This window comes from Nansenia antarctica (assembly GCF_963989245.1).
Source record: "Nansenia antarctica genome assembly, chromosome: 5".
In the NCBI taxonomy this organism is placed as follows: domain Eukaryota; kingdom Metazoa; phylum Chordata; class Actinopteri; order Argentiniformes; family Microstomatidae; genus Nansenia; species Nansenia antarctica.
Window position 1 is genome coordinate 60778724 of NC_137690.1, and position 26083 is coordinate 60804806.

At 45.4% G+C, this 26083-nt stretch overlaps 1 protein-coding gene across 4 annotated transcripts; it reads right to left on the reverse strand.

Moving 5' to 3' along the window:
* Positions 1-1960: 1960 nt before the first annotated feature.
* nfyc (nuclear transcription factor Y, gamma) lies at positions 1961-26035 on the reverse strand. Of its 4 annotated transcripts, none has more exons than XM_080530850.1 (11): positions 25973-26035; positions 13376-13479; positions 13157-13225; positions 12428-12541; positions 9868-9963; positions 8401-8577; positions 5473-5538; positions 4797-4943; positions 4483-4587; positions 3423-3482; positions 1961-3284 (listed from the first exon to the last, which is right to left on the reverse strand). In XM_080530850.1, coding segments are annotated over exons 1-11 (1062 nt in total). In that variant the 5' UTR covers positions 25974-26035; the 3' UTR covers positions 1961-3161. The 4 variants fall into 4 exon arrangements, with proteins under 4 accessions (XP_080386976.1, XP_080386978.1, XP_080386975.1 ...); XM_080530852.1 differs by having other exon boundaries at positions 5503-5538; positions 13157-13228; XM_080530849.1 differs by having other exon boundaries at positions 13157-13228.
* Between the last annotated feature and the right edge of the window lie 48 nt (positions 26036-26083).

Sequence of the window (26083 nt, forward strand, 5' to 3'; positions counted from 1 at the left end):
ATATTCTGTTATATCCTTTCAGGGGATAACACTATCCTACTGAAACTTTGATATAACTTAAAGTAGTCAGTGTGCTGCTTGAATAACAGTATATATTTATTGTCCTTTGAAAATTACTCAGTACACAGCTGTTAATGTCTAAACATCCGTGTCTAAACATCCGTGGGCTCCGTGATGTCGTCATGGAGGAGTGGAAGAAGATTCCGGAAGCAACCTGTACAGCTCTGGTGAATTCCATGCCCAGGAGGGTTAAGCAGTGCTAGATAACAATGGTGGTCACACAAAATATTGACACTTTGGGCACAATTTAGACATGTTCACTATGGGGTGTACTCACTTTTGTTGCCAGCTGTTTAGACATTAACAGCTGTGTACTGAGTAATTTTCAATGGACAATAAATCTATACTGTTATTCAAGCAGCACACTGACTACTTTAAGTTATATCAAAGTTTCATTAAGATAGTGTTATCCCCTGAAAGGATATGACAGAATATTTGCAAAAATCTAAAGGGTGTACTCACTTTTTAGATATACTGTACATTGCTTTTTGCGGATGGAATCCTAACTCGAGCCGTTTGAAATCTTGCACTGATGTCGATTGGAAATGTAAGCGATGATTCGACTTGACGCGCGCAGATCTCGATTTAGGAGTCCACCCAAAGTGAACCAACAGGGTGGGGGGGGAAAAAGAAAAAAGTTATTGTTGCATTCACACTTCTGTGTGAACGAGTTGACAGAAGATTACATTTCAAAATGAGAGCTCTCGGGTTATGGGGCCATCCTGCTCGTGGCCAGTAGGATTTCCCCAAATATTTAACTCACTGGCCACCCGACTGGACCTTTATCAACACAATGAACAGTATTTGAGCAGTTGCCGACAAAAGCTGATCTAGTTGCATGATGCACTTTATCAATTCTTAATGGTGAAACCAATATGTGCATGAATACCATAAAATAAAGGCTAAGAATCTCTACTTTAACCTCATAGTAATTGTTTGATTTAAAATCAAAATTATGGTATTTGAGAGATCTATTGACTGTTCCTAGCTTCGCCTTAATTCTAGTCTGATTCCATTTTTTATTAAAACAAGTCCAATATCTGTTGCCTTGGAACACCACAGACCTATGTTAAACTCGCAGTTTGAGTCAACCTTGCATCACTAGCCCACAGGAAGTGCTGGACACTTCTCTGTTTCATCATATGTATTGTTCCGATGAGGACAGTCATCATGGTGGAGCTGACCGTTCCATGGGAAGAGGGGATGGAGGCTGCCTTCGAGAGAAACAAGGAAAAGTACACAGACTTGGCAGCTGCGTGCTCGCAAGCAGGGTGGAGGGCAGTCACCTATCCTGTGGAAGTTGGGTGCAGAGGCTATACAGGAACATCTACACAGCGGCTCCTGAGGTCGCTGGGGATCACAGGATCCAAGCTGAGAAAGGCGCTCAAAGACCTGGCGGAGGAGGCTGAACAAGGGAGCTTCTGGCTCTGGCTCAGAAGAAAGGACAAGGCGTGGGGGAAAGGAGGGTCCTAGGGCTGGCTGCAGGGAGTGGCAGGGAGACGTCCCTGTCACTGCTCCACCACCTTGAGATGTTCCGGGATTAAAGGAGCGAAACATCAGTGAAGGGTGGCTCCCGGCTGACGACCCTGCAGTCAGCCCACTGGCACCGTCGGAGGTGCGACAGGCAGCAATGCCCAGCAGGTATACCCACCTGTGCTTTCATCTACCTTCTATACTGGCTTTACTGAATAGTGATGAGCCTAATCCAGGGGGGTATTCCAACAACATCAACATCGCTAAAGGAAAATCCACTTATTTTTAAGTGTGGAGACTAATCAAAATAAGCCTGGATTTTCCTTTAGCAACGTTGATGGAATACCCCTCTGGTCTAGAAACAAAAATGTAATCACAACTTAATTTGCAACAAAAACGAGGACACGCCAGCATGTTCCGGTTTGCATTTTATTTTTTTCTCACAAACATAATTTGTTTACAAAAAGGAACAAAAAAAATAAAATTTGTACCTATCTATTGCATATCATGCTGGCAGTTTAAACTACATGCAAAACGACAATAATAAGAACGATGATAATGATCATTATAAAATAAGAAAGAGGGGAAGGAGGGAGAGGAGAGGTCATTTCAAAAACAAACCTTGACAAACAAACAAAAAAAGGTCTATAAAAGGGTATTTTCTGTTCAGGGGAAGTGGTGCTCATACATGAGCCCTTCCATAAGGTCAGGGAAGGACACCCAGAAACCACTTGTGTGTGAGTCAGAAGGAAAGAGAGGGACAGACTGCATAGAGGCAGAGGACAGGGCTAAACTATCCCTGCTCTAATATGATAGGGTGGATGAATACTAGGTTTTAATGACACACACACACACACACACACACACACACACACACTACATCAAAGTCAAATCTCGTAAAAATGGAAAACTAAAAGAAAGTACAACAAACTCTATTCATTGACCCATCACAGCTGGTGGAGATTCTCATACAATTTACAACGATTTATTGTGAATTAAAGGGGTATGGCTTTATCAATTATTTATTTTAACACCTATTCATTAAAACATCACAACAAAGGGTTTTCATTCATGCTCTCTCAGCTTGCAGACAAAACACATGTGGGTCCAAAGTAAAGGCCTTTTAGAGAGTAGAAACATGATATACTTCTCACACACACACATGTACAGACAGACATGCGTGTGTGTACATAGAGTTTACACAGAGGAAGAACAGAGAGTTGGTCACTAAAAGGAGATATGGGTCCTGGTGAGTGGGCCCTGGGTGAGGTATTTCTGGGGTGGGGGTGCTGTATAATATGGTCACCTGTTGTATAGCACCTAGGGTGCGAGAAATGCGCTTTATAAATAAAAAGTCCATACTATTATATATGACATGGCAATACGAGGGCATTGTTGGGAGTCCCTTTGGTATTCGACCCAGTGTGCTGAATAAAAACAAAGAGTCTTATCAGAGTCTCTTGGATGTCAGTGAAGACCGGTGTGATGAAAGAATGCGTTGCTGAGTGTCATGGGGAGTCCGTTAGGGATATGAGCCAGTGTTGTCCTATTTGAATTAGGGGTATTGTAGTCGGGTTGGGGTCCTGGCGTTTATTGGGGGGAGGGGTCTGGCGGATGATCCCAGAGCCTCAGTCGGCGCTGACCTGTGTGGTGACCTGGCCGTCGGTCGTCTGATTGGTCGACTGAATGAACATGGGCTGGGTCAGCTCCTGTCCTGCCGGCATCGTCACCTGCTGGATCTGATACAATTGCTGTGGGCAGACAGAGAGAGGTATTTGAGAGTGATTGTGTGAGTGTATCAATGTGCTTGTGGTGTGTAAGAGAATTAATTTGTAACTGGGAGTTTAGAAGTCTAACTGGGTTGAACTGAGGTCATAGGTTCCTCTTACCTGTCCGTCAGTAAACTGGTTGAATTGCTGCTGGCCTTGCTGTACCTCTGTCTGTGTAATCTGAGAACAACCAAAAGCAAGCAAGTCAGTCACACAGTGGTTGCATAAGTAAATTTGCTCCGAGAGCGTTGGGAGCACACACTGGGTTCAACGTCATAAAGAAGTCATTTAGTGCTGATCAGATTTCCAGAGCAAATTTGTTTCACACGGCTAACTATACATCTTTATGTATAGTTGGCCAAATACAACTCGAGTCAGAATTTATGTCCAAATAATACAATATGAATAATAATACAACTTGAGTCAGGGAACACGTTTTGATTCATTGAAGTTAATTAAGCATACTTAAAAATACAGCATTTGGATTTAAAACAGCCAAGAACATATTGTTTGATGCATAATTGCTTTGTCATGTGTTGCATCATGCAATGTATTGTAATACCACACCAGCAGCAAGTGTCTAATTCTGATGCAGTAGTTTATAGGGATGTAACGATGCATCGCGGGACAGTTCATTATCGATACAAATGTGACGATTCAAATCGATGAGATAAAAAAATCATCGCGACACTGTTTTTAACCCACAGCATTTTCCACTTGTTCTCATTTCCCGTAATTAAACCATATGTCCTAAACTATTATGTACAATCGAAAGAATCCCAACGATTCCTGAAAGCAGAGAAGCTGCACTTTCTACCCATGTAGGGTTATCACTGTCATTGAAAGCATGAAGCTGTGGAGAGTGTAATGTGGGCCTGTGTGCATAGTTTGTGTTTTGCAGTTACCCTACTTAAGAAATAAAAATGAATTCTTTAAGAAAATACAGTATTTTGTAGTTTTTTTGTCTGAGAAATTAATTAAATAATCTTTTTCAGCAATTGTCTGCATCTCATCTCCTTTTCTCACATTTCTATGTATCGCGAACCCAGTATCGTGAATCGTATCGAATCGTGAGTTGAGTGTATCGTTACATCCGTAGTAGTTTAGTTTCATGAGGTCCAATGGTTTCTTTTTAAAAGGTCTCTGTTCAATAAATACTCAGACAGAGAGTGCTGTGTACCTGCTGGGTGTTGCTGAGTGTCTGTATTTGTCCCTGAACCACCTGCGTTCCGGAGACAGGCTGTGCCAGCCGGATGTATTGGAGTTGGCCAGTGTTCAGCTGCACCTGTACAGAGCCACCACATGGGGGAGACAAACTCAAGCTTAGGCTAAGGTCATTCATAAACAGTACAGCACAGAGGTCATAAGTCAGTCAACTACAGGGGCAAACTACAGAAAATCTTTTTCTCAGGGGGAAATTCACTAGCTCCCTCAAGAGATTTTGCACAAATATTGAGCTTAAGAAAATGTCCCTCATCCACCCCTCTCTCTTACGGGTATCTGCTGTATCTCCCCAGTGTTGGTGATGATCTGCTGCATGACCTGCATGGTCTGTCCTCCAGCCTGGGACGTCTGGCCCTGGCCCTGCGCCTGCACGATCTGCACCTGCTGGTCGCCCACCTGCATGGTCACTGGAGCACTCTGAGAGGGGAAGGAGAGAGGGGGGGGGGGGGAGGGTGATACAGGAGGGTTTAACGCAACACGCTCTCGTTCTCTCATCCTTCAAGCGGACCGTTGCGCCCCTCCAGGAGAGGCTGGGCTACCTGATCTGATCTGGCAGCCACTAATGGAGCGGTGAGTGGAGCTCTGTCACCTGATGAGGACAGAGCTGTGACCTACAGGCCCGTACCGCCAAGTGGAGCACACCCACTGAGAGATACTAGACGAGAGAGGCAAGATACTGAGCAGGCAGATCAAACGCTTTTAGACACTTCCCCTAGCTCCCTTGAGGGTATGTAGTACGAAGGATGGACAGCTGAATGTGGAGGCTGTTCTAGAGCACTATACTAGAACATTGGAGGAGTGGAGGGAACAGCTAATTATTCATTATGATTATTATCTTCCAGGGGGGGGTCAGGGTGGTAAAGGGCTGGGTTTGTACATGTTGGCAGGATATGTGTGTGTTTGTGTGTGTGTGTAGGGTATGGGGATGGGGTTCTGTAGTGTTTACCGTGATGGGTGTGGCTTGTGACTGGGCTACCTGCACCTGTTGTAGCTGCTGCATCCCTTGCAGCACCTGAGGAGGGGGAGGCCAGGAGAGAGAGAGAGAGAGAGAGAGAGAGAGAGAGAGAGAGAGAGAGAGAGAGAGAGAGAGAGAGAGAGAGAGAGGAGAGACAGAGAGGAGCTTTACAAATGAGGCAGACACAGGCAGAGCACACAGGGAAAAGTGTATACATGTGCACATATATGACAGCGGCTTGTGAAAGGTGTACCAAGTCGGCAACCGTGAAGTCCCACAATTTGAGAAAAAAGTACTTCTTTTTTAAATGTGTTTTTCATTTTTTTATATTACGAAAGTTTAAAGGTTGTCACTATAACAAACAACAGTTTTAGGATCACTAAATACTAATAATTTGTAAGCAAACTAAGCTTGCTTTCACATACAGCACAAGTGATTCACAGCACCGTCTGCCGGAACACGCTCTGCTTTGTGCTCGGGTGAGTTTGATGATACATGTCTTGTTTATGTTTTATGCATTGTATTTTTAACAAGCTGGCTCTCCCACTACTACTACAGTACAGCCAGAAAGGAACAGCCGGTGTTTGTTTATTTATTTGTTTATTAGCCCACTAGAATAGCCAAACAGTTGTTCTTTGTTGTTAGCTAGCTAGCACAATGTTTCTCCGCTAGTTGACTTGAGGTATAGATGAGGTGTAACATTAAAATAAGCATATCTTCAACTATTTTCAGATTTTGAATGGTAAACTGCATTTCGTTGTATTGTACTTGTACTCTGCATGCGATGACAATTACATTTAATCTAATCTCATTTCAATGTAGGACGCATCATTTGAAAGCTTTCGTAATCTGTAAAAAACAGAAAAAATGACCGTGCCGACTTCACCAGCAAGTATGTACACTACATGCATGCTGTATCCACATATACAAAACAGTGACGCCTCATAGCTAAGCAGCAAATAATGAGCATATGAACTAAATGAAATGGAAGACTGGGAGAACTGTAAGCACAGCAGAGGCTGCAGAAGGAAGTGCTGTAGAGATAGGGAAGTGTTCCCTCAACGCTAACAACAGAGACGCAACGTTATTTAAATGGATGGCATGACAGCGTAGTTGTAAAATCTATGTGGAGTGACGTTCATGTACATAAAGATATAGGAATGGTGGTTTCGTAACAACTTATTAGAGACTTGGTGTCCTGAGAGGAAGATGACAGAACTGGTGCAACAGTGACGACTAGTGATACTGAATGCTCTTTGCAGGCAAGTCTGGCAAAGCCCACCCCCCCCCCACACAGCAATGAACCAGGAATTAAGATCTCTCTCTCTCTCTCTCTCTCTCTCTCTCTCTCTCTCTCTCTCTCTCTCTCTCTCTCTCCTCTCTCTCTCTCTCTCTCTCTCTCTCTCTCTCTCTCTCTCTCTCTCTCTCTCTCTCTCTCTCTCTCTCTCTCTCTCCTCTCTCTCTCTCTCTCTCTCTCTCTCTCTCTCTCTCTCTCTCTCTCTCTCTCTCTCTCTCTCTCTCTCTCTCTCTCTCTCTCTCTCTCTCTCTCTCTCTCTCTCTCTCTCTCTCTCTCTCTCTCTCTCTCTCTCTCTCTCTCTCTCTCTCTCTCTCTCTCTCTCTCTCTCTCATTCTGGGATTGGTATAACCATTTTTGGACTTTATATTCTTGAAGAATAAACAACTTTATTGTACACTGAATACCCTTTATGCTTCAGAACATGGTTAGAACTATCAGTTTGATCCCATGGGACGGTGAGTCCTTGCATCCATAGCTCTGTCTATGAATTTGAGAGTGGTTACATTTCTCCAGCCCCATCTCTCAGCTTTTTACCCCCCCAAAAAGGAAGTGTGATCATTTTGGTGTCGTTTGATTCCCAAATTGCCCCTTTAACATCCTCCAATCTCTCTGCCCATCTTTAATCCTTCATCTCTTCCGTCTCTTTACCCACTTCCTGTCCTCTCACTCCACCCTTTTAAATGTGTGTTGATAAAGGAAAGGGGACATGGAAAGGACACCTCTGGATACTATTCAGATATACATAGACTAGACATATATGTATACCTGCGTGAGAACTATAGAGTGTGCTAATGGCTGACCCTCCTCTGCTCTCTGAGAGGACTGCAGCAGTGCTGGTCTGACTGCATGCGAGTGTGACAGCTCAGCTAAAGCCAGCCTGCTGAAGCAGCACTGATCAGCCAGGAAAGGGGGGGGGGGGGGGGGGACAAAGACAGAAAGCGATAGGGGTGGACGATGACAGAGGGGCAGAGAAGGAGACATTAGCAAGAGCAAAGGCAAAGACCGTGTGGGAAAGGGAGAGAGAAAGAAAGCCTGGGAGTAAAACAGAAAGGGAGCTAAGGAGGGGATCTGAGAGGGAGCAGAGTAGTCTGAGAAGCAAACCATAACGTCTGCTGCTCTGGAGAGAGGCAGAAGAGAGCGGGGGGGAGGGGGGGGGGACTCTCTCTCTACACTGTATGTGGGGCTCCCTTGGGAGAGGAAAGGAGGAAGAGAGGAGTGACTACTGTGTATAGGTCTGAGAGGGGGGGCTGAGACTGCAGGACACACACTGGTTACACTGCATGACTCAAATGTTCTCCCAGCATGGCCATTGAGCTTGGCTGCAAGGTGTGTGTGTGTGTGTGTGTGCATTGTGCTTGAAGAGCTGGGGGTGTATGGGGTCATTCATCCCTGCTGGTGGGAAAGTGTTCAGGCTTTAATCTGAATACAGTGCATCTGCCAAGGCTATTATCAATAAAACCCTGAGTGTTATTACCCTTTTACGCCATTTTAATAGTAGACTTCATAGGACTACTGAGAATCTGGTGTAGTTAATGTGAGGGTGTTGCAATTGGGCAACTAACGATCTGTTCCGTTATATCATTGTGGTGTGTGTGAGTGTGTGTGTGTGTGTATTAATGTACCTGTCCCTGTTGTGGCTGAGCGATGATGATCTGGCCAGGCTGTATGGTGGTCGCTGTCTGGCCTGTAGCCTGCTGGCCCTGCTGTTGGCCCTGGACCTGCACGGCTCCCGGCTGCTGGGCCAGGGTGAAGTAGTACTGCACCGGCTCCGCTGGCGCCACCGACTGACGCACCTCCTCCTGCAGAGGACAGAGAGAGAGAGAGGCCATATCAGTCTGTTACATCTCCATCAATTATTTTTGCCGTTGTAACACTATAGGCAAGGAGCCCAATGAATAACTAATGGGCCTGAGGCCGGGTGAGTAATGCAATCTGTTCCCTTCACACTGGGAGACCTTCACATCAGACTGGTGAACACTCTGGTCTTTGGTAGAGCCGGCAGTATCTTCACCGACTAAGCAATACTTTACAGAACATTCAAAACGAGAACACAAAAAAATACCTTGAAGCAATATTATTTTATTTTCTATTCATCCACTGTGAAGGGAGAGCCACTTCAGTGACATAACACATTTTTGAACACCACATATTTGTGCTTGTGTCTTCATACACTATATGCAATACATATACAATTTGTATAATAATAATATCCATACTTATGAGTGTTAGGAGGTCAAAGACAGGGAGGGACACACAGCCTTCTGTGGGCCAGCAGGGCCTGGGATGGGTCGGAAGGCGACGGTTTCCCCGTCACCATGAGCGTAAACACCCCTCTCCCAGCTCGGTGATGTCACAGCTGAGAGTGTAGGATGTTTACACCCCTGGTCACAGACTCTCTGACGACTTGTGGTCAAAACCATACTGGTCCCACAAACAAGTACAGTAGAATACAGTTCCCCGTGTTTTCATGATTGTGATTATGATGTTTGGAATGGCTTTCAAGGAAATGGCATTTTTTTTATTACTTGACATAGGGCAGGAAGACAGTTAATGTATGGTGTTGGTGGCATTTGTTTATGTTGGTCAGGGGCAGCCGGACGCTGCAAACATCCGACTGAAAGCCCTCGCCAAACGCCAGCTTCCAGTCAAGGATGTTTACAGCACCCCTAGGCTGTCAGAAATGGAACTGCATTTGACAGAGGACAGCCTTTTACTCACACACACACACACACACACACACACACACACACACACACACACACGATGTTTGGCCTGAGACTTAAACTCTGCTGCAAAGCTGCTGGCTGCAGTGTTCACCTCTGCACTAACCCTCTCTTCCTTTCCCTCTCCTCTTTCCTCCTTTGAAACCTAATCTTCACCTTGCTCTCTCTCTCCCCTGTCTCACTGGCCCTCTATTTTTCCTCTCTCCCCTGTCTCACTTCTCCTCTGGTTTTCTCTACCTTTCACTTACTCTCTCACTCTGTCTCTCTCTCCAGGACAAGCACATATATACATGAACAGTGTTTAGGCCAGACTGGGTTCAGATGCAACAGTCACAGTGATGACCTCATCCTGGTTTTGTCTCCCACCTGTCGTTTGGGGGGTTTGAGCTCGTCCCGGGGCACAATGTCGATCAGGAAATCAAACTGGTCAAACTTTGTTATTGCCATGGCAATGTCGTTCCTCTGAAACACAGGAAATGGAATAGAGGTTGAATGAGTTATGCTTCATATTCAATATCGGCAGAAACTGTATCGAAAAATGCAGTTTGTACGTGGAGTTCTGTTCTTTCCAAAAATAGCAATCTGAAAGCTATTGAAGAGTTTAAATAAACTTCCTATCCAGATTAAACTAGAACATACAGTACTACAGTTTTGAAAACTGAGCTATAGGAAGGTCAACACTCGCAGTGAGTAATATATACCCGTCTCTACAGAAACAACAAATGGCAAGACCTTCACATTACAAAAATAACAGAACATTAATCATTGCTCTCAGCTACACTGAGGAACAGGATAGTTGTGACGTTTTTCTGACATCAACAGGCTCTTCAGACCCAGCCCACCCCAGCATGCGTCTCTGTGGAATTTTCCACAGGATATTGGCAGTACAGACCCCCCACATCAGCAGCTATTCTTAGCACTGTGATTAATATCTGGTAACACCAGGTCACATCCATAGTTGTTATATTGATGAGCGTCGTCATGGCGACCCTGATCGTCATGCCATCGGCACAATGGAATCCTGGCCCTGATTGTGTGGCAGGGGGGAGGGGAGGAGGGGCTTACAAACAAATCTGTCTTATTAATACACACACACACACACCCCTAAATCACCATCTGTGGTGTAAAATGCATTTAACATGTGAGGAACTTGAGGTAAATTGGTGAGCTATTTCTACGTTGTAACATAAAACACAATTAAAACAGCTTTAGAAGATGTTTTAGAGGAAACAGAAAAGTTTATTTATGCACACAGACACACATTAGGGTTGGGCGTTTTTTTGGTTTAATCGAAAACCCCTGTATTAAAAAATAGCAACGTTTTTTGTCAATAGCGTCATAAAACCATCATAAATTGCGATATATAATAAACGACGCCTTAAGAGTGTTCGTCCAGCACCACTGTATGTGTGGTTGAAGATGCTATGAAAATGATGACAGAACGTTTTGTAAACAATGTAATTTGTCAAATAAATAACCTGTCAAAAAATACTATTTAGAAGCATTCATAATCACATGTCACGTGACAGCTTCTCCTCAGAACGGAGAATTAGAAAAAGTTATGCCGAGCGCAAGCTTGGTCCCTAAAAAAAAAGCAACTGCTGCATTTTGGAAGCATTTCAGGTTCTGACCGAATGACAAGAGCAAGCCAGCAAATCTTGACGAGTCTGTGTGTAAGATTGGCATGAAGAAGGTGAAAGAGGAGCGAGCAGAATGAGAGACGACTGCCTATTGTTGTGAGCCTGTAAGTGACGGATCCCCTTCTCCGGTGGAAATCAAAAGGCCCAAATCAAAAGTCAACCGCTTTCCACTGATGTTTAGAAAATAGCATGGTTTTTGTCAATACCGTCATAAAACCATCATAAATTGCTATATATAATAAACGCCTGAAGAGTGTTTGTCCAGCGCCACTGTCGGTGGTTGAAGACGCTATTGAAAGTGATAGAACGTTTTTAAAAAAATGTAATTTGTCAAATCTGTAAAAAAAAGACTATCAAGCAATCATAATCGTGTGTACCATGACTGCTTCTCAGAAGGATACGCAATCACTAAGTGACTGCAAATGTAATGCTGTATTTATCCACGGCGTATTACTACACTTATTTTGAAAGTTCTATATTTTGACAGCTCTACAATGGGTACTTTTATTTTGATAGCGTTTTCTTTTCTCATAGACTTAGGACAGTTCAAGACGAGTCAGTCACATTGATTTAATGAGGAAGAGGCATGTGGTTTTTATGAAATATATTTCAGTGATTATTGAGCAGTATTCAAAAACTGAAATTGGCAGCTCCGACAAAGCCCTACAACAATGTCATTTTGAATCCCGCGGTTTAACCGAAAACTGGGGTTTTATTCTGGAAGGGTTTAACGATTAAAGTAAATAAAAAATTGGAAACCGTCCAATCCTAACACGCATAACTTAGAGGCATGTGAATGGAAACAGAGAAAGGGGGCACTTTGAGTCTGTGGCTTCCCCTCTTGACACCCAGGTGAGGCTGGCCCTGGCTTTCCAACCCACTCTGATCAACGCTCCCAGGAAAGGAAAAAAAAAAAAAAAAGTTCCTCCAGCGACATCTCGGAACCCATGTTATTTTGTTGCTCCATGCAGGCAAAAGTGCATTGGGAACACTGGGTCACCTTTGCTTCCAGGGCCGACTGGGAGTGACGGAGGGAGTCCTCTGGTGTGGGGCCTCTCCACACGCACTGGGAGTAGGACACTGTGTACTGTATGTGTGCACACGGTGTGTGTGTGTGTGTGTGTGCGTGTGTGTGTGTGTCCATCAAATACCAACTGAGACCTAACCTGTGTGTGGACTGGGGTGAGAACAGAGGTTGGTTGAGGGGGGGTGGGGGTGACGATAAGGAGAGAATGAATGTGATCGATGAGGAGGGAGGGGAGAGGGCGGGAGGAGATTTCTCTCACCTGTAGTGTGCGTCTCTTGTTGTCTTCTGTGTGGATCCAGGCCCTTAGAGTAAGCTCTGTGATGAAGATCTGTGCTGCCTTGGCAAACAGTACTGGAGCCTCCGCACTGATCATCTGGGGAGACGTGAATTGTATCAAATTCACACATGCGAGCGTGCTCACACACACACACACACCTAACCCTAAGCTGTTCGTTTCCCCCAAAATGCGCACATCCACTACTCAGGTAGTGAAAAATTATTTTCCCAAATGCACACACACACACACACACACACACAGTGACATTAAGCTGTTATTTTCCCAAATGCACACACACACACACACACACACAGTGACATTAAGCAGTTCTTTTCGCCAAAGAAATGATAAGCACTACAGACTATGCCTATGTAAAGTGATGGTCCCACTTTAACCCGTCTCCCAACACACGCACGGTGGAAACAGCTGCGTCATGGCGAGCAAAAGAAAGAGTCTAAAGTATATCAGTGATCGCCTGATCTTTTTAACCCTTTAACCCTCCTCTTACTTAAGCTGATGCTTACAGGACACTGCTCTGGACAAGGTGAGTCCTGAGACACACACACACACACACACACACACACACACACACACACACACACACACTCTACCTACAGAGCCCAGACTAATAGGCTCATATATGTCACCATGGTGTTGAATGGCAGGATCAAGTGTTGATGTGGACACGTCGTTGAAAACCTCGCCTCCTACCTTTACATCCTCATCCAGTTTCATGATTTTCTTGATACGGGCGAGAGGTAACTCCTGCACGCGGAAATCCTTCTGAAACAGAGCCAAGTGGCGTTAGGGGGGGGGACACACAACAACAGCACAACATATAGGCAGTACATTAACACGTTGACTGCGTCAGGTCAGTCAACGCGAAAGTGTGTGCATGTGAATGACTTGAGTGAGAGACGGAGCGCGTACCACAGTGAGGTTCCTGATCTCCTCCATGACGCGGGGCCAGAAGGACTGCAGGCTCTGCTGAGCATCGCTCCCCCCAGCTCCAAACGAATCTGCAGACATGCTCACTGCTGTCGAGAGAGGGGAGGGGGGAGGGGGGGAGAGAGAGGGAAGGAGGTGAAAGAGAGGAGGATGGGGAGAGAGAGGGAGAGGAGAGAGAGAGAGGGCACAAGGTCAGGTACAACCCACACAATTAGTAGCCTTAGTGAGTTGAAAGGACAAACAATCTCAGTCACTGAACACCAGAGCTGAACGTCACCGGCCGCTGCTGCCCAGCGCTCCCAGAACTACATAGGATAACCTAGAATTAGAATACAGTGAAATCTAAAAAAAGACGAGGCCACGTCTATTTCTGTCCTTCCCAAGTGTTGACATGCCTAACGACTGAGCTGCATGCCTGCATGATTTTCAATGTCTCAATCGTTCCCAGTGTGAAACAAAAGCTCACATCACTTGTAGGGTGCTGACCCTCTGTCTGAGGACAGTCCTGAGTGTGACTCCGTTGGTAGAGCACTGCGCGCCGCTAACAATGTTGTGGGTTTGATTCCCGCTGGGACCATACTGAAAAATGTATGCACTCACTGCAATGTAAGTTATTATAATGTAAAGTTTTATAAATTATTATGGTGGCCATACACACACACACACACACACACACACACACACACACACACACACACACACACACACGTCCTTATATATGGGGTCTGTGTAAGAAGAGACGCCAGGTTACTATGGCATGCCAGGAATCTGCTATGTGAATATTGGGCCAGCCTGCCTGAGCGTGTCTGCACGTAAACCTCTCTGCTCCCTTCTCTCCTTTCTTTCCCTCTCTCTGTCGGCAGGAGAAAGAGAGACAAGAGGGGAGACACAAGTGTAATAACTGGGTGGGAAGTGGGAACCCATTTAACGTCTGTCTCTGTGTGTGTGCGTGTGTGTGTGTGTCAAGTGACTTGTACAGTTCAGCCATAATCCAATGCTGAGACAATGTGCCAAAGGCTTTAACAGGGGGAGTTAAAAAGACAGACAGGGCCTCAGTTAGACAGCTATGCAAAGCAGCTATGTGGGTCAAACACGAGCAAGGGAGAGGGAGAGAAGCATGACAGCACAAAGACAGAGAGGATGGGGGGGGGGCGCCTTCTCCCTCTTTTTTCGCTGGGCAAGCTTCTCAATACACAGCTCTTAAAGCTCCTCTATGACCAGCCTAGACCTGAGCAGAACAAAGGAAGTCGCTTTAAAACCCTGATCATTCAATTCCGTTATTTATTTTTGAAATCTAGTATCAATGACAAACGGGGAAGGAGGAGGCGAAATGGATCAGAGCACTTTCAGGACGGCGATTGACCTCCAAAATGAGTTTGATGCCTCCAGCTGCATGAAATCCTGCCATCCCTGACCAGCGTCCCAACAAACAATCCCAGCATTCCAGAGGGCAAAGATGACAGTAATGGTGATGGGATTTGTAGTCATTCGGGGATACTAGCTAAGCCCGAAGACTGAATGCCCTCTTACTGTCCCTTGTCTTTGTCTGTTCTGACTGGGCTGGAGCATGACAATGCAATCGCATGTAAAATGACAGGAACAAGTCTGAGAATTTGTTAGTCTATTTTTACAAGCTCTACATTTTCAGAGAAGCATCAGGAGATGATCTTGTGATAGATATCACCAGGAAATGTGTGTGTGTGTGTGTGTGTGTACAGTATGTGTGTATGGGGGGAGGGCCTCTACAACTGGTACCCAGATAAGAAATGACAAATAGAAGATTCACTCAAGACCATTACAGACTATATGACAAATTACCACAGCAACAGTGCGATTTTCACCGTGGACCAGGGAAATGGAGAAGGGGGTGAATTAAGAGCAAACACTTCAATTAATGAACAATACAAATCCATAAATAAACGAGTAGGGCCTAACCACACCAGTTGTCTCTGCTTACATTCAAACACTCCAACAAACACCCAGCTGACTACACTACTGTAGGAGCTGTGCTTTTCTCTCAGAGAGACTAGAGAGACCGCGTGATTCATTTCCCCAGCTCTCTCTGTGACCCTATGACCTTCAATATACATACACCGCCGCAGAGGAGGAAAGATAGGGGGGGGGAGGGGGTAGTGAGAGAGCGAGAGAGATGGGTATGTGTGAGAGAAAAACGGTGTGTGTGAATGAGTGGGAAAGGGTGTGTGTGTGTGTGTGTGTGAGAGAGAGAGAGAGAGAGAGAGAGAGTTCGGCTAGAGAGTCGATCTCCATGAACATGCCTCAGGGCGTCTGTCGTATAGCATACTCTACCTATATTGATATAGCCTAGTTTCTCCGTCCTCACATGAATGGAAACTTTATTTCGGGCCATAGACAGGCGAGAACACAACCTCCAGCAATTCCGCTCATAGTCCTACACATTCTAACGGTCAATAGATATTAACATCGCCTTACTGGGTAAATCCTCTCCAAATGTTCCTTTGATATCCTTTAGTGGACGATAATATCAGTTGCACACCTTGAACCAGTCCCGATGATGATGATGAATGCGTTAGGCTTCTGGCTAACCTCAGCAAATACAACTCTGCTAAGACTCTGCGGCCGTGTTAGCGCCGCGCTGCGCAGTACGATGCTCTGTTGCCCTGTGCTGTAATGCTGCTCTGGGTCTGCTGGCCTGCACTCTGTTCTGCAGTGGTGCGCTCTTGCTCCTAGTTCTGTGCCGGTATGCTGCGCTGTGCACAAAATGATGTTGCCCTGTGCGATGCTGTTCTTTGCAGTGCAGTGCTGTGCTTATGCTACATAATGCTATGTGTCTGCTGGGCGATGCTGTGCCATGCCGTGTTCTTCTCTGCGGCTCTGTTGTCCTTCAGCAGGTCAGAGAGAGAGAGAGAGAGAGATAGCATTGGGTTTCTGACCTGCGCGCTGTGCTTGTGCTTCGTCGGCACTGACCGCACCACCGCCACTGACAGCCCCACCATCACTCCTCTTCCCCTCTCTCTCTCTCTCTCTCTCTCTCTCTCTGAGAAAGTCAATGCTGTTCTGCAAGCAGGAGCTGAATCAGCAGTATTGTTGTTTTGCCAGCCCTAGCCTCTGCTGCTTTCCCCCTGGCACATCAGGCAGGGACGCAGCCGGCCACTCCAAGCAGCATAAGGGCTGTGTTCCAATAGGAAAATGACACTGCCTTACCTGGGCCCTTACGGACTCGCCCCAGAAAGCCTGAAAGGTCTGGACAGGTGCAAGCTAAATGGTGGAAAGTTCTCCAAACCCACTAGAAGGATAGATGGACTTGGCCATCACCATTTCCGAACGTACACCTGTCCAGTCCATTCAGATCCGCCAGGGAGAGCCTGCCATGGCAAAGACGTTTTCAGATTCAGAACTTCCTCAGCACAAAGAGTAGCGTACTAACAGACGTGCCCTCTTCCGAACCCTAGAGGGGAAGTTATGGGGGAGATGGTGGGGTAAATGCACGGGCCGATGGAAAATTACTAACTAAAATGCGTAGAGAGAGAAAACGGCTTTACCCTGCTGTCGTTTGAGGGTTAATGAGGCATGGAGGACATAGGAAACCAGGAAACCTGGAGGCAGCGAGGAACAAACCCTCTGAGCTGACCTGAACTGCACAGAGGGAACAATAACACTGCCAGGCACACAGCAGAGGAACACATACAATCTACTGTCAATGGTCGACAGTAGACAAAGGCCTAATTGACTAATGAAGTGCCATTCGTTCAAAAAAGGCTATGAACGCACACACACACGTTAGCAAAGCCTGGAGGCAGGTTAAAGGGATACCGATTCAAAGTCATGGTGCCATGACTTCCTGACATGGAACAAAATGTTTACAGAAGTTATCTGGCTAACTCATTAATCCAGCCTGTTGAGACACCGTTCACAGCCTGCACAATTACACTGGGGGAGCGGGTGAAGAAAAACAACAATATCCTGGCTGATCATTCAATGGCTAACTAGACTTCATGAGGGGATATCAGGCATTTTGTTCATCACTAACATGATTAGACTAATTGTTAGCCCAAGCTGGTAGCCTAAGCAAAACCCTAAACTGGAATGACCTTTAAAAAGGAAAATGTCACCAATTGTCACCATGGCTAAACAGAAAGGTATGGTCTTTGTTGTTGTTTCAAAGTGGTCTTTGTTGTCTAAATACCCAGGAAGTATACAAAACTAAGCAACTAAGCGAGAAAATAGTCTTTTATTGGACCAGGAAGTAGGCTAATAGTCAGAATGATAAACTTCCTACAACGTGTAACAGAGGCACGCGCTGAGATGCACGTTCATACAAGTGATAGATGTACTGTTAGCACAGTGCTTAAATGCTTATGTATGCTGGATGGATGTAAACAAACCAGACAGCAGCTAATTTAGGTAATAATGGTGAGCTCACTCCTTAAAGCAAAATGACTTTTGGAGATAACATTTCTGTAATGTGTCCCTTTAACAAGACAGTACTATAATGCTTTGGCCCGTGTAGCCTAGCATGTGATTGAACCAACTACAGCCCTGCCTTTTCATGCAAACATTGAACTTGTTTGTCTAACTTTGTGTAGGCCTACGTATCTTAGGCAAATAATCACAGGTCTCTTCACAAATGAAGTCAAGTCATTTCTGACACTGACAGAGTCAAATGAGACTAACACCAAGGACAACTTCTAGTGTCAATCACCTCTTGTCTTAACACCTCCCTTCCTACCATGCTCCACTTTTTTTTTATTGTTGTGGAAACAACAAACCAATGAGGGCAGACGCAGAGCCTTATCAGATAAACCACCCTGAGGGAGGTGAGAGAGACCGAGAGGGAGATTATGGGAGGACAATCAACAATCCAACATCAACAATGGAAAAAGGTCACTTCAAGGAAAGTGGCTCGGAACCTTCAGCCTCTGGGACATTTTTATGACATTTTCCAAGCAGAAGTGGGTTCTTTTACACGTGACATAGCCTACTTTCTCTTCTCACATTATGGGTAATGACATTGAGAGCTCCCACCACAACTTGTTCAGTCACTATATTTTAGTATTCAAAATAATCTGTGGGAAAAGCAAACAACATCTGTACGACTCAGCAACACTATAGAAATGTGATAAAGCAATAGGAGGAAGAAAAAAAAAGAGTAAATGGAGGCCCTTCCTATTAAGGACTAGGCAGCATACTCATTCAGGGCAAATGTAGAAAGTCGGCGGAAAGGAAAAAAAAAAAAATGTCCATTGCAGTGAGCACAGGTAAATGATCTACTCTTGCAAAACATAGGAGTTCTCAGCCAGGAATTACAAATTAACCAACACATAAACCTGCATACATTCTGATCTGTGGGGGATTTTGCGCCCGAGAAGAGAGAGTGCTGTAATAATGGCTGACAGCTATCCCTGACCCGTGTCAAAGACGCCCCCGCAAACTTTGCCCTTGGTTCTGCTTCAAACCAACTACAGGAAGCAGTAGTCACTGATCTCCCAAGGTCATTCAACAGAGGAGAGAGAAACGAGGGGGGGGGGCGGGAGCAAGGAAAGAGAGGGGGGGAAAGGTGGAGAGGGAAGTGAGAGAGCGCCAGGGAGACAGGACAGGTTTTTCAACTTTCACTGCAGAACCCCATGGTTTTATCTTCACTGTATGAAGGGGCATCGGCGAACAAAATCACATCTCTCCATTTTCCTTCCTCTGTCCTTCTTCCGTTGCATTGTCCTTTCATCTCTCTCTCTCTATCTGCTTGTCCCTCTCTTCGCTGACAGAGACTGCGGGAGCCTGTCTCACATTCCTGTGACCTTCATCCAGCACTAGGCCCAGCTCTGGCGTCAAGGTGGGCAGGGCCAAAGCTACCTGCATTTCAGCCACAAAAAAAGCACCAGTAAACTGTGCCTGACAGTTTGGATCATGGTATTGACAAGATGCACAAAGCAGGGCTGCAAAGGGCAAATGAATAGGCACAAAGCTGGGCTATTCAGCATGTCTGCATATGTGTAGAAACATATGCAATGGTGACTACTGTGAAATACGAGGGAGCTTCAATTATATTCAAATCTCATGCAAACGGCGACCGGCACAGGTATTTGGCACGCAGGGCTTCAACTCAAGAGTTATTTTTAGTCCTCTCTCTCTCTCCCCGGGACTTGGTTTTGTCCCAAGCTCCGATGGAAACTTTCAATTAGGGAGGAGGGCTGGGGAGGTATAACGGAGCAGAGATGGACCAAGATTCCATCAAAAGAGATCAAATCAAAAGCTGACAACACTGTGTGTCACATTTGAGATTAAGGAGCATGATTCTGTACCAGCCATCACCACCGGACACACTTCAAACCCCCAAGGACCCCCCCCCCCCCCCGCCACACACACACACAACTATCTGGCCCCTGATATGTCCCCCAAACGCCAGAGCCATCTTGGACTCTGCTCTGCATCACTGTCACTCCAGTGTAAACAACACGCCAAGGACCAGGCCTTGGACAAGCCCTGGACCGCAACCACAGCAACGGCCATGACGTGACCATTCTGAATGACTTTGAAGCCTCGGAGCATAGCACCGGCCTAACACTACAGAGTCAATAACACACAGGCCCAGTTCTGCCCTACTCACTGGTCCAAAGTCAAAACATACCAGCAGGGTTGCAAACAAACAAGCTACACATTTATAACAAAATCAACTCAGAGAAAAAACAACTGAACATTCAACAAATCTAATGAACTGTGGAAATTGTTTTTAAAACCACACCACTTTTGATTTTGCCAAATTTATGCTACAGCTGTAGCACACACACAGTACTACTGTACTGGAGTGACAATTGAAGGACACGGGCCAACAAGGCAGAGTGCTGTCCGGTGCAGAAAAAACACACACGAACACACACACAGCCAAAACACGCACTCAGATTTCTCCCAAGGAGAAAAGTAGAGGACGAGAGGAGGGGGGGGAGGAGTACTGTAGAGGACAGAGAGAGCATCCAATCTCTGCAGAGAAGAGCGCAAAGAAGAGAGAGAGAGAGAGAGAGAGAGACAAGAAAAAGTACACAAGGGTAGGAGTCCAGATAGATAGATAACCTGCCAGGTCTGTGGTTAAGTCATTTTTGTGTGTGTGTGTGTGTGTGTGTGTGTGTGTGTGTGTGTGTGTGTGTGAGCATGAGTGCAGGCAGTGGTCACTTACCCTGTGCCCTTCATGTTGTGCAGAATGCTGTGGGAGAGCAGGACAGAGGAAGAGAGAGAGAGGCTCTACTGTACAAGTCTCCTTGAGAGGCGACAGAGAGGGGGGGGCGACAAACAAAGTCTCTCAAGCCTCCACTTCCTCAGGCCCCGGCCCCAGAAACAGACAAAAGGCACTCCGTTGCCTTTAAAAAGCTTAACAGCCAGACAGAGAGAGAGAGAGAGAGAGAGAGAAAGAAAGAAGAGCGATCACCACCCCCCTTTCTTCCACCCCTCCCCCTCTCTACACAACCCTGTCTCCTCCAGCGCCCCCCCCCCGCCTAAACACACCCCCCTCTCTCCTGTTTCTCCTCTGACCAAGTCCCCTCAAATGCCCCATAGCTGAATGTCTCCCTGTATCTTTCTCTCTCTAGTCTGTCTATTTATCACTTGCTCTCTCTCTCTCTCTCTTTCTTTCTCTCTCTCCAGCAGTGACCCTTGCATTTGTCTTTCAGTTGACCCCTGCCACAGCCCTCGGGAGGACAAGTAGAAAAAAAGAGGAGAAACAGAAAAGCAGCAAAGCGGCAGCAGCTCAGCGGCACTCCCGAGTCCCAGACAAAAATCTCCTTCTGCCTCCTTTCCCTTTAACATGCAATCTAGCCTGCTACATGATACTCAAACCCCGCCTCTGGCCGGGCTCCTGCCCAACTCTAAGCTCTTCCCTTGATGATAGTCAAGAACCTTCAGATTCTATTGGTCGAGACGCCTGCCTGTCAGGTCTGACACTTCCCCCCTGCTCCTCTACCTTCCTCTAACCAACCCCCTTTCACCGACAGCCAACTTCCTGTTTTAAGTTACCTTGAGCTGCAGGATAGGGGTCAGGGAAAGAAAAGAGGAAGAGAGAAAAGAACGACAGAGAAAAAGAGAAATAAAGTTATGAAAAGCACATTGTAGGGATAAAGTAAGGAAGTGCTCGTGGTAGCTTGCCTCTGCATTCTGTGTCCTCCAGCTGATCTTGGGTTTCTCATGGCTCGACAGAGAAGAAAGGAACCACTGGCTGCTCTCTGACAACTGTTCCCTGCTTATTTACAATGTCAAACTAAATGTCTCCCTAAGTCCCACCTCCCTACCGCATGGATTGGCTCAAAGGCTAGTGATGCAAAAAGCTCTGCTGTCTCTGATTGGACGCAGGGAGTGTCAGAATGGATGCCGCATGTTGCAGCCACATGATTTAAAGAGCCACGGTATATTAAACAGACTTGCCGTCTCATACGTGTGCGCAAGCATTTGTGCATGTCCGCACGCACAGTCTCTCTCTCTCACACACACACACACACACACACACACACACACCCTTCCTCAGAGTCACAGGTAAGCACCATACAAACACCAAGTTATTGCCAATGAATCATAGGCAATGCATTTTATGTGAATAGTAGCCTACAATTAGCGTAGTAGGCCTATAACATTTGCTGATAAAATGTGGGCATTTCAACTTAGGCTAGATGAAAAACAGGCTACTCAGTATACAATTGAAATATGTAGGCCTATAGTCAAACTCAACAAAAGGGCAAATAGGTCATCACAAAATGTTATCATAGAAATCATCTTGTTTAGCTGACCATATAAAGCAGCATGAACACAAACAAAAGTTCTCCACATTGTGCTCATGTTTGTGGGTAAACAAGATTTTTACAGATACGGGAGAAAGTCAGTAAACGCAAGCATTGTTGTCGCCTTCTTGACCTTAAAACTATGCTCACAGCAACTTCTGCAATAAAAATGGCATCATCATAAAACCATGTCAGCAATGTCATACATGCCTTTCTGTCATCATGGGACCGGTTAAACGGACAGGGATGCTTTTTACACACACGGCTAACCTTGCTTGCACGCACACATGCATGCCGTTCGTGCACCTTCTTGCTACAGCAATAGGCTACTGAAAGATATGGTTGGCAAGAGATTAAGAAAATGTAATGCCCTGGAAATGAAGTGTAGGCCTACTGAAGTGAGAGATTTGAGGAGCAGACATAGCAATTTGCTGAAAGAGTTGCTTTTAGCTGGCAGTCTGCACAGAGGATGGTGGAATGACCTGAGGCTTATCCTGCATATTACTGCAAATCCCCACTGTACCGAGAAACAAGCCAGGGAGAGAGAACAAACCTGCTCCATCAATGAATAAATTGGGGGGAGGGGAGCCGGAAGGATGGAGAAGGACAGAGAGGAGAGCGATGCTAACAGGATGGGAGGGAGGGAGGGACAGAAAGAAAGACTCAAGAGAAACAAAGCAAAATGTTCCCTTTTCTATTTTAGTAGAAAGGGGGACAGGGCAGGTAGCACGCTGGTTAATGATTACAGAACAGCACAAAGATAATTCTATTCGAGCAGAGCTGTGATGCCGCGGCCACGCTGCCTTCTCTCCCTGTGCAAGCTACTCGAAATGCCTCCATGATGACACCTGGCAAGGTCACACTGCAGCCGAGACCTTCCCATGACTTGTGCTGGTAGCTAGGACATGTTTGCTCACTGACTTTGTTTAGAGATAAACACACATGAAGGGCTATCAGTTTCACAGACACACAGAAGAAGAGAAGCATCAGGGCTGACGGGCAAAGTCATGCGCACACACACACAGACACACCTGCATACAAACGTACTAAACGTAGGCCTACTCAAATAGATGCACTGATAGCAAATCCTTCGATTAAGATACATTTTTGTTGTTTTTAGTCTATATATAAAACTGTCGTACCTCTAGAGATAAAAAGAAAAGAAAAACTAAATATTTTTAGTCTATCTATAAAACTGACGTACCTCTAGAGATAAAAAAGAAAAGAAAAACTAAATGGGGCAATGATATCTATCTTTCATAAAGAAGAATTAGTGTGCGTACAAATAAAATGAGGACTGTGATGATGAGCACATTGCAACTGTAGGCCAACGTAAAATCCTGGAAGAGGTTCGCTGAAAATGCTGCTCGTGCTGGGCGCCCTCACAGAAAGCAACACAGGGGAAATCTGTGCAGAACTGTGAACTGAGAAATACAGACAACCAATCCTAACGACAACGCATGTTCCTGAGTGCATAGAGATGTTCACTCATTACTCACAAACATTGGCCTACTGTAGCCCTGAACATACCCTAGAGATAATTGTATAACATAGACTATATCATCTGCATTTGACCCACACAAAAACCTCTCTTAAGCTAATATTCTGCCATGACTCATTAGAGGCCTTCTTGGACAGCTAGCATCCTCACCTTTGAATCATGTGATATTCAATTGTCCAAAATTAACTTTTATGACCAGCCACAACATAGATAGTTACATGGCCTAGACTAGTATAGGCCCATGCAGTGGCGGACTGGCCACCGGGCAAGCCTGGCAAATGCCAGGAGGGCCGCGAGACTCTGGGCCGCTCAGAATGTATTATATAAAATATATATATATATTAATAATGATTAATAACTTATTTCAGCAGACCACGGCCCAAAACATTTGATATCGGCCGGGCCATCCACGCAGTTCTGCATCGCGGATGCCCAGGGCCCTAAACCAATAGGAGCAGAGTTCCCCTATGGGGCGGAGCTCCACGATATAGAACTGGAGTATGTAAACCAATAGGAGCAGAGCTTTAGTTAGCGGGGTAAACCAATAGGAGCAGAGCTTTAGGTAGCGGGGTAAACCAATAGGAGCAGAGCTTTAGGTAGCGGGGTAAACCAATAGGAGCAGAGCTTTAGGTAGCGGGGTAAACCAATAGGAGCAGAGCTTTAGGTAGCGGGGTAAACCAATAGGAGCAGAGCTTTAGGTAGCGGGGTAACCGCTCCACTCATAGGGAGTATTATCTCCATAACTATCGTAGTCAGCTCTGTATCGCCAGTGGACACGCACCTCATGTCATCATTCCGTTTATAACAGCAGTTAACGTTACACTGCTTTCATTTTCAGAATGGGGGAATTTGATGAGAGCGATGTGCAACAACTGGATGCAGGGAGCAAGTGTAGTTGGAAGTAGGAATGCACCGAAATTCGCATGTATTGGGCCGAAAATAGCACAAAAAAGTACATTCGGTGTGAAAAGGCTATTGAAAGAGATATTGACTGATGACTGCCTACTGACAATACATATAATTACAGCAAACATGTCGGTAGTTTGGCATCTGTCCTCTGACTTTTTATGTTAACAATCCGTGTTGCGTTTGGAAATAGGGCTGTTGTGTCGCAAATGCCAGGGCTGTTTTTTGATCCCAGTCCGCCCCTGGGCCCATGTAAAAACATGTAGGGCATGTTCAGGGCTAGTTAGATTATTAAATGCAATATCATGTAAATATAATTATATCAATAGGCATTGCATGTAATTAATTGCAATTTCCTTTTTTCTCCAAAATGCATCTTGAAACAGAGCTAGTCCTAATGAATGGAATGGTTTTGATTATTAATCAATAAGGTGGGGTACAGCAAAAGACATATAATGATAATTCTATGTCTATGGGCTACAGCTCATAAAATGCATGTACACACAGTAGAATGGTTAGGAACTGTTGGCATATTGAACAGCATAGGACAAAGGACAGACTTCAAGTAGGCTACTCGAAGAGTGTGCGCACACATAAATGTGACTCACAAAAGAGCTGACAAAGTCAATACACGAATGAGACCTCGCAAATGTCCTTTTACCTCCACTTGTCATTTAAGCAATGAGTTACATATTAGCTACATATTGTAGAAAATGCAATCATAGGTACTTTCATATTGCCCAGTAGCAGTACTAGTGACTGATAGCCCACATAGGATATAAACGTTACTCCCGTAGCTAGAACTTCGTACGCTTGCTAAGGACCGATAATGAGAATATTATTTATTTTTTAAACACATGCAAGAAGCACGTCAGCAGCTGGTTTCATTGTTGTATCACTGGCTAACATGATAGCTAGCGTAAGCTAGCGTAGCCTAATCATCTATCTAATAAAAAACTAATGGTCTGTTACTAGCACCGAACAACAAGCAGTGATTATCAAAGGAAAGTTTGCAACGCTTTGGAAGGGCAGTCTAACCAATAAAGACTACGTTTGGATCTGTCCTTCAGACCAATCAAACCTCGGACTAGATTCCACCAATCAAGGTTTCTAAGGGTTCAGTTCGTTTGGAAACTGACGCCATTCGGGATCTCACAGAAATCGCCAATCATACTAAGCGGAGTGTAGACAAGAGCCAACATGGCGGACACAGTAGAGCAGTTTCCTGGCCGCCTATGTTCCTATCAGCTGGCCACCAATAAGCGCTTCAGAGAGCGGGGAGGGAAATGGCGCCTATGTTCATCTTCCAAAACAATCGTCTATTGGACAAGAAGAGCAATTGAAAATTTGTGAAGTAATAACCCCCCACTCCAGAGTGACATGAAATGCTTTCACATATAGATATTAACCAAGTATATAATTTGATTTCTTACTCACTTTTTAACGGGTTCGCACTCGCTGTGAAGTCCGGCTCAGTGTATTATTTATTTTTATTCAAGTGGCAACGGGAAACAAGATGGCTGCCACGTACTTCTGAACGAACCGGAA